The following is a 12,548-nucleotide window of genomic DNA, read 5'->3' as shown; positions in this document are numbered from 1 at the left end:
ACATCTGGCCACATCTAGAGCATGTTTTTTCAACAGTCTTTTTATTGGTCAGATTTTAAGTTCTGATGTTTATTTAACCCACCTATACCCACTGGGTTCAATTAACTCACAGTAACTGTAACTGACAAATCTTGTCTGTAATAAACATCTCTATATTATTTGGCCTTAGGTCCTACGAGTGCTGTATACAATAACCAAACACATGTTAAGAGTTAAACTTTCTTCATTTACTCAACAGAAAAATCGGGGTACACCACAAACAATAACAATCCCCTTTAAACATCCCTGACCCTTTTCACTGTAAGACACACGTTTCAATATTTCAAAATAAACACAAAAATATGGTGGGCCCACACACACCACACTCTCCCCCAGCAGAATATACACTGAGATTTAACCCCTGTTGGAGGCCTGGTGGACCCTCGGGTGCGGTGACGCCAAAAATTAAGCAGCTCTTTTACTCATAAGAGCCAAATAAAAGACGGAACCTTACTTAGTGGTTCGTAGTTCAAAGAGTTAAGCGTTACCTCCTCTGTGTGTCCACAAGAAAATGGCAAAGGGGTCCCAGTAGCCACCCAATGGCGAAGCAGTCACAGGCCGTCAGTTCCAGGTGCAAGCCGTAGCGGGAAAATCCGAAGTAGCAGGGTCTGTTGTACCATCCGCTGGTAGGTCACTTAGCGCTGTCTCTGATAATGCCCATGAATTCCAGGTCCAGGAAAGGATTAATACAGTCTTGGGAGCAAGCCGGGTTAGCTATACCACCATACCAACATTCATTTAGCAAAGGAATGCTAACAAGTTAGCTAGGTATGCTACCAGGCTAACCACCATAACACTACACAACTGCAATTCAACTCAGTGCAGAGGAATATCCAGTCATGTACTACAAACTATGTAGGACAAATATCTTACAGTAGATCCTGGAGTTGACAGCCTAAGATGCAGTCCACATACTTAACATATTTAGGGTGTGCATAAACTTCACCAAGTTGTGGCTTCCTTTTTTCTTCTTCTCTCCTTTCCCTGGGTATCACTACTTTTACCAACGGATGACCAATAATTTGTCATATTTATATATGGTATTTTACACACAACACTTCCTTGAACCTTCAAAATAACATAAAATAAATCAACATAAAGCTTTTAACCATATTAATCGTATGAAATCAATTTATTTATGGTAACCATTGTTCAAAAGCAAATGAACTTTCTAATGAGGTTTAACTATAATGCATTATGCTATTTTACCCAGGTTACACATATTTCATTTGGACAAATCTAATAACAAAGATGATCTTAAATTCACCAGTCATGAGTAAGATGTACATCGTTTCTGTTGTTTTTGTCAACAACTGCATTGATTCCAGTTTTTCTCCACAAATAACTGGCCATACTTTGTTAACACTTAATGTAACGCTAAAGCTTCCTCGCAATCTTTTAAGGGTTTACTGGATTCTTGAAGAGCTGTAGACAACTTAAAAAAAATAAATAAATAAAAGTAGATATCAACTTTTTCCCGGTGCAGTGTCAGCTCAGTTCTTCCTCAACATGTTTGGTTTCTTCGTTGACTCTGCTGCCATCTAGTGGCTCGATTTTGGAAGCGAACGGGTATTACAATTATTTATAATGACTGCAATTTTGCTTTTCAAGCAGGTTTTGGAAAAGGTTTTTGATCAGTTTCATTGCACTTACTGAATGGTCATAATTCCACTTTTGCTTGGTACTGTATTAAGGCTTTGTTTTGTATTGTCAGCTTAAAAAAACTAATTATGAGCTTGAGTGATTTCTCCCATTTTAAGAGAATGAAGGGATTATTCTTAAGACAAAAGGTAAAGTGTAGACCTGCAACAACAACAAAAAAGTAAACAATCTATTTAATACAACAAACTTTACACTCTCTGGGGAGCAGCTCCTTTCTCCTGTTGTTTCCTCCAAAACTGAAACAACCTAACTTGGTATCAGTACACAAAGCTGACATATATGACAGATGTCTCTGGTAATTTTGGCAGGTGGAGGTCAGGAAAGGGCAGCAAACCATCACTGTCTATGTGTGTCTGGACTGTGTAGGCTTTGACCACTGCTCCCCAGTCCAGCACAGAGTCGTGGATGATTCCCAGTCGAGCCTGTTCATGATACGCTGCTCCCAGTTCCCTGTCCAGAAAGATGTCTTGGATCTGGGGTGAGGACAAACCCAAGGAATCTTGCTTCATGTCTGCCTCCAGGTCCAGGTTTGTGTGTCTATCTCTGTTGTATCTGTTTGTGTCTTGGTGAGCACTGTTATCTCTGTCTGGCTCAGAGTCTGAGTCTGTGTTCTTAGCTCTGTTTGCATCTGGACAATGGTGAACCAGCTTCTGTGAGATGTTTACCACTGTTAGCCTCTCCAGATGCTGCACAGCAAAATATCTGTCCAGGGAAGAAGAAGGTGGCTCGTTGGAATCTCCAGGGCCACATCGGATCAGAGTGAGGTGCCTCACCTCTGAGTTGTTGAGAAGATGTGCTACGTTTAATGGCGATGTAAACCAAACAATTAAATGTCTCATCCAGAAAACAGGGGATGAGTGCGACTGGGGGCGGTGCAGCATAGAAAGTGGGATGTTCTTGCACCTGCAGTCTGTAAGTGCTGAGATGCTGCAGGGTTGTGGATCCTGGTTGCAGGAGTAGTAGTAGAAGCTGTTGTGGGTCACATAAGCCAGGCGCAGGTCAGAGCGCTGCAGAGCCACTGACACACATAATAGCACACAGAGGAGAGTAGCGGGAGAGGCAGGCATCACTGGTGGAGAGGAGTCCCATGCAGCATGGTGTGTTCAGATACAGTGTACTGTATATAGCTGAGCCTGTAGAGGAGAGCACAGAAACACATTTGATAGAAGAAAAAAGAAAAACACACCCACCAGCTCCATGATCAAACCTCTGAAATCAAGGACACCAGCTAACATTCAGCAGATGGCATTTGTTGTACATTAAGTGCGCAAAGACAACGAGATTGCCATTTGTGATGTGAACCTCAGTTCATCAGGTTGTCTGTCCAGTGTAAATTCTGTTTTTTGTCTTGTTTATTAAATGTGAGTCTCTTTGTTAATATTTGACCCCTCATCGTTCAGTAGTCAATGCAAGTGGTGGAAAGTACTTTATTACTTATGTTCAAGTATTGTAATGAAGTACAAATTAGACATTTTGAGTTATTCAATTAAATTTAATTTAAAGCCACATAAAAACAAATATTACACATTTTCTCCACAACTGTCAGCTTTATAGAATCAAATTTTAAATACAAAAGTTATGATAGTCATAATAAATAAAATGCATTTTACCAATCAGTGTATAAAGTACTATAAAATCTGCTTCACTTCAAGCAGCTACCACATTTAAATTCTGCTTACATATTAATGCATCTGTTCTAATAACATACGCAGCACTCTACAAGGGGCCATTCTGCATAATGATAATCTCATGATAATATTAAAGTACTCTGTACTTGTCCTGGCATACGTTTTTGAATCCAGGAGCTTAGTTGTGTAACAAGCCATTTTTATTTTGTGGGATTTCTGCTTAAAGTAACCAATTTAACATTGCACTAGCAAACATTTTTTTCTTCCATGCCTCCTTCTACTGTATCTTAAGTTGGTGCCTACATTACCCACAATCCAACATGGCTCATGATGCTTTGGTAGGTTTTTCAGGTGTGTTATGTTAGTAGCAACTGAAGTCTGCCTCACTTTTTACCTTCACACCCCTACATGTTTGATATATTCTATGGCATCAGCTCATTTACCAAACTTTACACAGTTACTTCTGGAGCCACAAAATGCTTTATATATCTGTATGAAAATTTTGTTCCAAGACCCGTAAACAGATGTGTTAAAAAGTTCAGTTTCCAATTATGGGAAAGATCTTAATGCCTTTTCAACTGCTGTCCATTGCATTCTGGCAGTGACTATGTCTTGTTCTTTAGGTAAGAAGTTTTTCCTCACCATGCCTCAGCTGCTTTTACTTCAGTTAAAGATTTACAACAACAACATTTGGCTAACCCCAGGTAGCAGGTGTGAATTTGTTTTATTTTGCTATGGGTTGTTGTATGAGCACATAAAGTCATGCAGTTATTTTGTTGTTAGTTCATTAAGTATTTTCTTAACAAGATCTGAAGAGACGGGATGTGGATACACTGACAGCTGGTTTGAATCAGTGCTTTATCAGACAAACAGAAAGAAAGAGAGAGAGAGAGACAGAGAGACTGCGATGGGTGTGTTCTTCCTGTCCAACAGACACAATGTTTGGCACTGGGAACCCACATTGAATTTCACTCACACACACACACACACACACACACACACACACACACACACACACATACACACACACACACACACACATTTAGAAAAGTATAACTTTCCTTGAGATGCCAGGAAAAATATTATTTTGGCATTTTGAAAGGTCTGTGCAGATTTTGTGGTTTGGCAATAATATCGGGCCAGGAACGTGACCTTCGGCCTGAGCTTGCCGCTACATTCTTCCTTTGGCCTGGAGTAACATTAAACAGTAGTTAATTATCACTGCCTGTATATTTAACAGGGGTGTGGTGGTTAGCTCTGACGGTTGCAGCAAGGAGGTTCTGGGTTTGAGTCCCGGCTGACCTGGGCCCTGTCTGTGTGGCGTTTGCATGTTCTCCTTGTGTCTATGTGAGTTTTTTCCAGGTGCTCTGGCTTCCTCCCACAGTCCAAAGATATGCAGCTTAGGCAGATTGGTGACTCAAAGTTTCCTGTAGAAGTGAGTGTGCATGTGTGTGGTTGTTTGTCTACATGTCAGCCCTTTGATAGACTGGTGACCTGTCCAGGGTGGACCCCCGCCTCTCATCTAATGTCAGCTGGGATTGGCTTTGGAAACTTAGGTCTCCACTAATACAGTCCTGTGGGTTTGAGCAATATTTGGCTGCATAGCATGAACTTGTACTTACTGACCTGCCAGCAGAGCAGTGAGGTTGAAAAGGGCTTTTAGTGTTCTTCACTTTTTCTGTTTTGCTTGCTTGTTAACAAAATATCTCACAGTAGATGAAACACTGTATAAAGAAGTGTTAGAGGAACCATTTTAATGATACAAATAAAGGTCAAACTCAAAATCCAGCAACAGCAGTGTTATGTCATTAGGTGGACAGCTAAACTTCTGCTCTGTTTTGTTACAGGATCTCTTGACAGTTACTGAGATATAGAATATTGCAAGTTTTATCCATTAAACAAATAAAATGAATAGCTATCAAAAGTGCATTTTCCCAATAACTGCAGATATGTGTACTGTGCTGCAGGAGAAGCAGCACAGTAAACATACATCTAACAGGCTAGCTGTTTCCTGTCTTTATGCCAAACTAAACTAATCTGTTTGCTCTAGATTCATATTTACCACAGAGATAAAACTGAAACTGATCTTTTCATCAAATCCTATTTATAAAAGCAGTGTAAGCATATTTTTCAAAATGCTGACTTGTTTTAAGCTAGCTTCACAAATGTGTTCTCCAAATCAATTTAAGTGGATTACACTGTAGTTTTAAAAACACTTTTCATATATTTAACAAGTTTCTTCGCCGTTACCACTGTAACCAAGTGTACCTGGCTACAGCTGACATTGTCTTTGAAGAAGCAAGTCACAGACTTCACAGAGTTGTATTTCAGGCAAGGAGGAAGCTTTTGATTCTCAAAAGATCATGTTTGCCTGAATATACCTTTAGTATGATTTTATTTATTCAATTGAAGCAATATTGTCTAAGGGAGCTTTCCATATTTTAGTGGTTCCTCAGTTTCCAACATATTGTTCACCACTGCTTGTTCAACCAGGCAGCTATTCTGACCGATGTGTAATTATGTGGTAACACATACCGTCATGGACTCAAAGTTTACTTCTCTACTCCTGACTCTTGGGATCTAATGCTAGCCCTTTTGGAAGACGCCCATAAAGGTTGTCTTCCTTTCACAGGGGCACCAGATCATGTGCTGCGCTAGGAAACATGGACAAACAGTATGTTTTATTGGTTCATTTGAAAGACTTGTTACTTTAAAGCAATAATTTGAGAGTTACAGTAAACAGGCCATCCTGGAGGCACTTAGCACACTGGAAGTAGTTGGCCTGGCTCAGTCTGAAGTTACAAAACTGCTCCACCAGCCCACTAAGAGTGAAAAACCTGAGAGTAAAAACGACAGCTGTGGAAAAGTCCAGTACACAATACTCTCAGTAAAGCCATCATTTTGTTTCCCCCTGTTTCCAGCTGCTGCCTGTAGCTTCATATTTAACAGACAGATATGACAGTGGTATTGATTGTCTTGCCAACTCAGCGAGAAGAAAATATTTCCCCAGATGTGGGGAAACATCTCTGTTTTTTGTAAAAACAAATGTTACTTTAATCCTAGCCTCCTAATGCTGTCAATTTTTCCTTTGTTAATGCACTTATCCTCAGACAATAACACTGCACTGTACCTTACAAAACACATTTTTGACACTGCAGTAGTCGCTATAAGAAGTAAGACAAGACACAAAATGCATTCATATAACACAGAAAGATAGAAGTAATAGATTAATTTAATCTTTTCCGCAGCAGTGGAAGTAAATGAAGCCCTGAAAATTGATGCAAATAAAGGAACAAAAGAAGGTCTGACCTTGTCAGAAGAAAATGAAATGATTCAATAGCAGCACGGTGTCTGGACTTTCCAGATGAAGAGTGAAAGCGAAGCAAACTACAGGTGCAACACATGGGGACTTCTACAACAGTGCTGTCTATAACAATGTTTGATTTCAGTTGTAGAAAGAAGGCCAGAAGTGTGTTCGGCTGCTGAATTATAGTAATAACAACTGGGAAAATGGAGGTGAACTCATACTTCTGAGCAGTAGTTTCTACGTGTTTGTAGTATAAGATAATATACATGTTTGTCAAAAGTGTTTACAGTAACACTTTTTGCGTCACTCAGCCAACCTCTACTCTCAAGGGAGCAATATGAGCCACTGTTCTACAGGACAAGGAAATATTGTTCCTCCTGTGTCCTGACCATAAAGACCTTCTTCTCACTAAGATTAAAGAAAAGAAAGTCTGACCACATCTCTGGTTTAGCTGGAATCACTGGCTTGGATCTGATGTGAGTCAAGCCTCAAATATGGCTACAGTATAAATAAGGGGTGAGGTTTTCCTGGTGTAAACTTTACAAAAACAGTTCCACTGAAATCCGTGGTTTTGCCATTTCTGCTATGCTCAGGAGTAATCTCATCAGAGGTCAACTGTAGGTTGACAAATGACAGTGAAATATAAACCTGTCATTTGTATGTATATCTGTGACCGAGTTTACCGGCTTCTATCTGAACAAATCAGCCAAAGCCTTTCTATTACATAACAGAGACTCAGGAATGCACAGACTATGTAATGTAATAGGAGAATATACAACAGGCTTGGCTTTCTACATGTTGACTGCAAATGACCATTTTAAACAATTGTTAAAGTACAATAAATGGTCCTCACTGCTGCACATGAGGAAAATAAGTTTCCCAGTTTTCTGGGTAGTAACTCACCTCAGGTCGCCGCTGAAGAGCTGATAAGTGAATGCGTCACTTTCAGTCTGGGATGGGAGAAAAAAAATCACATAGAGCTGACGTCAGGATGGGGGAAGTATCCCACAGAAGAAGCTTGAACTGGCATCAAGTGCAGACAGAGTTCAGCTTCAGCATGCAAACATAGGCTGTGTCTGTCCTAAAGATGGCTTTTCCAATAGGAACTTTTTTTGTTTGGAGTAGTTATCACATGCCTTCTATCTATATGTCTGTCTGTCTAGATTAGATACACATATTCACAACAGAGCTACACAAAAGGTGTTTTTAATATTTTAAATCATTTATCTATCAGTCTAAAGAAACACTATTAGCCTACAGACACAAGAGTAAATGTCTTTGTAACAGGATAGAGGGGATTTATGATAAATGTTCATGGAAAAACTGGTAATTTCCCATTCAAGTTTCGTAATCACGTGCCGGTTTTTGGTTGCATTCAGTTGCTGTCGGACATGGAGCGGTTTAACTGGAACACGAGTGAACACGACGGAAATACGAATAAACGGACTGGAACAATATAAGCCTACAGTACAGTATATTTTGTTGTACTTGTACTTGACTTGAGTTTTTTCATTTGTGGCTACTTTAGACTTCTACTTCTCCAAATTTCAATTAAAAATGTAGCCTACTTTTCTGTCCTACATTTATTTGACAGCTTTATTTTCAAGTTATTTTTTAATCTCAAGATATTTCAGAGCTATTAAAATTCCAAGTTACACTTCAAGAACATTCTCAGTTTAAGATCAAATTAAAACAGTTGTAAAATTAAATTCTGTTCACATTGTAGTCATGTTTTTGAAAATGGCTATATAAATAAAGATGTATTTAGTAACATTATACAAAAAGTTTTAATATGTGGTAACTTGGACAAATGAATCAGATAAATATATATTTCAGGGATTCACTAAATTAGCTTTGAGATTTTTTATATTATTTGAGATAATTATCCGAGGCCATGGTTCTCAGTCGGAAAAGGGTGGCTTGTTCCCTTCAGGTTGGTGGAGAGTTCCTGCCTCAAGTGGAGGGGTTCAAGTATCATGACCGAAAGGGCAAGATCCCGGATACAGGCGGCCGAAATGAGCTTTCTCCGCAGGGTGGCCGGGCGCACCCTTAGAGCTAGGGTGAGGAGCTCGGTCACCCGGGAGGAGCTCAGAGTAGAACCGCTGCTCCTCCACATCGAGAGGAGCCAGCTGAGGTGGCTCGGGCATCTGTTTCGGATGCCTCCAGGGCGCCTTCCTAGGGAGGTGTTCCAGGCATGTCCCACCGGGAGGAGGCCCCGGGAAAGACCCAGGACACGCTGGAGGGACTGTGTCTCTCGGCTGGCCTGGGAACGCCTCAGCATTTCCCCGGAGGAGCTGGAGGACGTGTCTGGAGAGAGGGAAGTCTGGGCATCTTTACTTAGACTACTGCCCCCGTGACCTGGTCCCGGGATAAGCGGAGGAAAATGGATGGATGGATGGATGGATTTGTAACACAACAACTTCATATGAAAGCAGATAAATTAACAAATTTAACATTTTTTAATGTCCATTTGTCTGTTTAATGTGGTGTTAAGTCAGGTTTATATAACTTATTTTCTCATGAAGCTACAGCAGACTGTCCTCTGTCTGAAGTTAGCTTTGAAGTGCACATTTACGAGGTTCATGAAGGCATCGTCTGTATTCAGTCTTCGGGAGCCGGGTTTGCGGGTTTCAGTCTGAACAGCAGCTGGAGACAAATTGTGACTGTTGTGATTTCTCCGCAGCGTGGGAATGAAGTCTTAGTTAGATGTTTTAGTTTGATTTCTCAGTTTCATATAAACCTTGAGGAAAGAGCGTGCAGTGGGCTGCAAACTGAGTATGGATTTGTCTAGATTTCATCCCGTTTTCCTCGTTCTCGTGTGGTTACAGGCCGTATTGTGTCATGGTAAGTAGCTAGCTACGCTATCTTATGCATTAGCTAACTGCCTATTATGTTAGACTGGATCTACATGTCTGAATCATCGGATACATTAAGATATATCAGACGATTTACAAAATATGAATGCGGTTTGAATGTCTGTTTTGTATGAAGAGTGACTCCTCGTCGTCACAGGAAACCGCTGGTTCCATGTTAGCAGCTAGCGGCCTGTCTCCTATCAGGGAGTGGGTTTATATTTCAGTGATTTAACAACATAAAATGCAGATTAGTTTCTTGGAAGCAGACTGTTCTTAGGTTGAGATAATACCTGGCCATTGGCAGTTTTTTCTCGGTTTTATGTCAAGACACTACAGCCCAAGTTGTTTAAAATTAGGTCGTTTTAACATCTTGTAAGGCCACCACTGTTTTCATGCACAGTCCATATGTGAGCTTATGTTAACAGTGTTGTCATATGTTGTGTTGTCATGTTATCTGCTCGACATTATTATTTAGTATTTTTATGCTGTGTTGCTTGTAATGAAAACACCGAATGCTTTAATTTCTTTAGACATTATTTATCTATGTTGCTCACATTTACTTTATCACATCTCTGAGCATGTAAACAACTGTAAAAGGTTTAGTTAGGTAGGGGAGGGGTTATAAGGGTAAGATCATGTCCAAGCTGTAAAAGCTCTTAAAACATTTCTATCTGGTGAATATTTGAACCCTGAATACTCATTTCAGTAAACATGTTGACACAATAGATTCTTGTAAGGTTGCGTATGGCTGATTGCTGGAGGAAACCTACCGATAAAGATTGCAGACTGTGCAAAGTTGCCTTCTATTTTTGTGTGGGTTCTTTATTTCCTCTTTGTACTTTTCCATATTACCCAAGACTTTCTGCTTGTGTAAGGCATCTCAAAACAAATGTCATGTTTTCATTGTAAGCAGATCATTATTATTCACAAGGGTTGAGGACAAACCCTGCAGAATGCACGAACCACCTGTAATTGCACTTTGAGTTTTTTTTTTTTTTTTTTTTGTACTTTCCTGTTTATAGTGGAGACAAATTCCTTGTGTGTTTAAACATACTTGGGCGATAAGCCTGATTCTGATATATTCTCCTATACCTGCACCAGGTATGTCTACATGTATCTGTAGACATTTCTTGGAATGAGGAACAGTTTGTAAATCTGTGGCATTTTGCTGTGTTTGACTTAAACGACACAGATAAAAGAGCTTTTGATAGATGGTGTGATAGGATACATATGCTCCAGGAGGTTGAGCTAAAAAAGGATTCACAGGTTGGGGTATTGTAGTGACTGAGACTATGCTGCAGCCAAGAGGATGTCCAGACAGTACTTTTTAATTCTCAGACCAAGTCATCTACTCAGCTTGCATCAGCACTTTCCTCTCAGATGAGATTTAATGTGCAGATCTCTGCAGTGATACAGCCGTTACTGATGGAACATAACCAGTAATTAACGTCATCTTGAAAAATTGTATCAGTCCTTTGCGGTCTGTGGGAACAGCCACAACTAAATAAAAAGTATGAGCAGATATCTCTTAAGTACAAGCGTCTGGTCAGGAGACGACTGCCCTACCTCTAACGACTGCACCGTGATACTGACAACCTTTGGTCCCTGCATGGTCAGTAGTGCAGAGAGATGATCAGTGTGATCCTTACCATGTTGAAGGAGCCCGTGATATCTGTGTAAGGTGTATAATGATGCGGACAACTGAGTAATGAAAGTAAATGTTGTTTTCAGGCCTATTGTTAAGAGTTAACCACCGATGAGAGTGATTGAAGAGACTTCTTCAAATTCATTGACAGGGTGTGAACAGTGGTTTATCAGAATATGCATCTGTTGACACCTGCTGTTCTCAACGTAACAGTAAACTTGTATTTTTCTACAAGTGTATCTGTCAGTGTGTCGAATTGTTCAAACCTTCTACTGCCTCAGCACAGCCCTGGTTCATCCAGCACGACAAAACCTCCCAGACACAGTTAATTTGCCAGTAACAAACAAGTCAGTTTTAATGAGCACCACTGCAGTCTCTCTATGGTCAGCAGGTTTTTTTTTTTTCCTGTTTACCATGGCAGTGGTCACGCGCAGTCTCCCCACATGAAGCGAAATTTGTGAGCAGAACTGAAATCCTGTCGAACGTGTCCACCAAAAAAGCACTGCAAGCGTTTTTTTTTTTTGTCTGTTGTGAACTGATGTTGGTCACGTCCAGTGTTGACACAGTCTTGATATTAATGATGTCCTGAGTCGTTCCTGATCATCGGTGTTTGGGTGAATCTGGTATTGCGTCACTTTTAGGAACCACATTTTCCATTTAGTTTTTGATTCCGAATAGTTTAAAATCTGTACCACTATATTTGAATCCCATTTGATGTACCTAGATGCAAGATGCTTCCTGCAAAGATGACTGGTTGGAAAGCGCTCCCAGTTTGCAAGAATGGGTGCTGACCAACATCCTGTCAGAGACTCAATGCTGATGCTGTGTATTGTGGTGTGTCGCTGCATCCTGTGTGTTTGCTTTTTTGTTTATTGAGAGGTCGTGTGGGCCCATCAGACAACCTCTGTTCTTTGCATCTTACCACTGTGGCTTTGTGGCAAAGTCCGGTGTTTATCCTGTGATCAATAATTTTATTTTGTTGTAAAACATGACTGGATGTTCTTGTGAAAAGTGGTGACATGAGTCATTGAGTGGGTGACGTATTTGGTGTTTCTTCTCAACCACAACAAGTTACAGTACACAGTAGACTAACACAATGTGTGGCAATCCAGGCTTTTTTACTGGGGCTTTCATTTATACCTTTGATGAGATTTCCCATAGTGATGTTTCACCTGACATCATATCAAGCTCCTCTCCTATGGAACCAAGTCTCAGTTCGGGAGGCAGACACCCTCTCTACCTTTAAGATTAGACTTAAGACGTTCCTTTTTGATAAAGCTTATAGTTAGGGCTGGATCAGGTGACCCTGAGCCTTCCCTTAGTTATGCTGCTATAGGCCTAGGCTGCTGGGGGGCCCCATGATGCTCTGAGTTTCTTTCCCCTCCCCTCCTGCTCTCCTCTCCTCTCCTCTC

At 40.5% G+C, this 12,548-nt stretch overlaps 2 protein-coding genes across 4 annotated transcripts in view; one reads left to right on the top strand and one right to left on the bottom strand.

Moving 5' to 3' along the window:
- Positions 1 to 608: 608 nt before the first annotated feature.
- Positions 609 to 7,577, bottom strand: LOC109958275 (uncharacterized). 3 transcript variants are annotated; one of them, XR_002274652.1, is made up of 3 exons: positions 7,540 to 7,577; positions 913 to 2,834; positions 609 to 686 (listed from the first exon to the last, which is right to left on the bottom strand). XR_002274652.1 is itself a non-coding variant. In XM_020596805.1 (2 exons), exon 2 carries the CDS (start codon positions 2,766 to 2,768, stop codon positions 1,959 to 1,961), a length of 810 nt encoding a protein of 269 aa, XP_020452461.1. In that variant the 5' UTR covers positions 2,769 to 2,834; positions 7,540 to 7,577; the 3' UTR covers positions 665 to 1,958. The 3 variants fall into 3 exon arrangements, 1 of the variants encoding a protein (XP_020452461.1); XR_002274651.1 differs by having other exon boundaries at positions 665 to 753; XM_020596805.1 differs by having other exon boundaries at positions 665 to 2,834.
- Positions 7,578 to 9,288: 1,711 nt separating this feature from the next.
- The window catches only part of ifngr1l (interferon gamma receptor 1-like), a 12,827-nt gene continuing 9,567 nt past the window's right edge, over positions 9,289 to 12,548 (top strand). Inside the window, exon 1 of the mRNA NM_001361201.1 lies at positions 9,289 to 9,480. Coding sequence (NP_001348130.1) covers positions 9,414 to 9,480 — 67 coding nt within the window. The 5' untranslated portion in view covers positions 9,289 to 9,413. The remainder of the gene's footprint in view (positions 9,481 to 12,548) is intronic.

This window comes from Monopterus albus, unplaced genomic scaffold (assembly GCF_001952655.1).
Source record: "Monopterus albus unplaced genomic scaffold, M_albus_1.0 scaffold3.1, whole genome shotgun sequence".
In the NCBI taxonomy this organism is placed as follows: domain Eukaryota; kingdom Metazoa; phylum Chordata; class Actinopteri; order Synbranchiformes; family Synbranchidae; genus Monopterus; species Monopterus albus.
The sequence above is the reverse complement of the archived record's forward strand: the minus strand, read 5'-3'. Positions and strand labels throughout refer to the sequence as shown.

What these genes read in the sequence shown, in the direction of transcription:
- LOC109958275 (XM_020596805.1), bottom strand. Translation starts at nt 2,768, where the DNA reads ATGCCTGCCTCTCCCGCTACTCTCCTCTGTGTGCTATTATGTGTGTCA.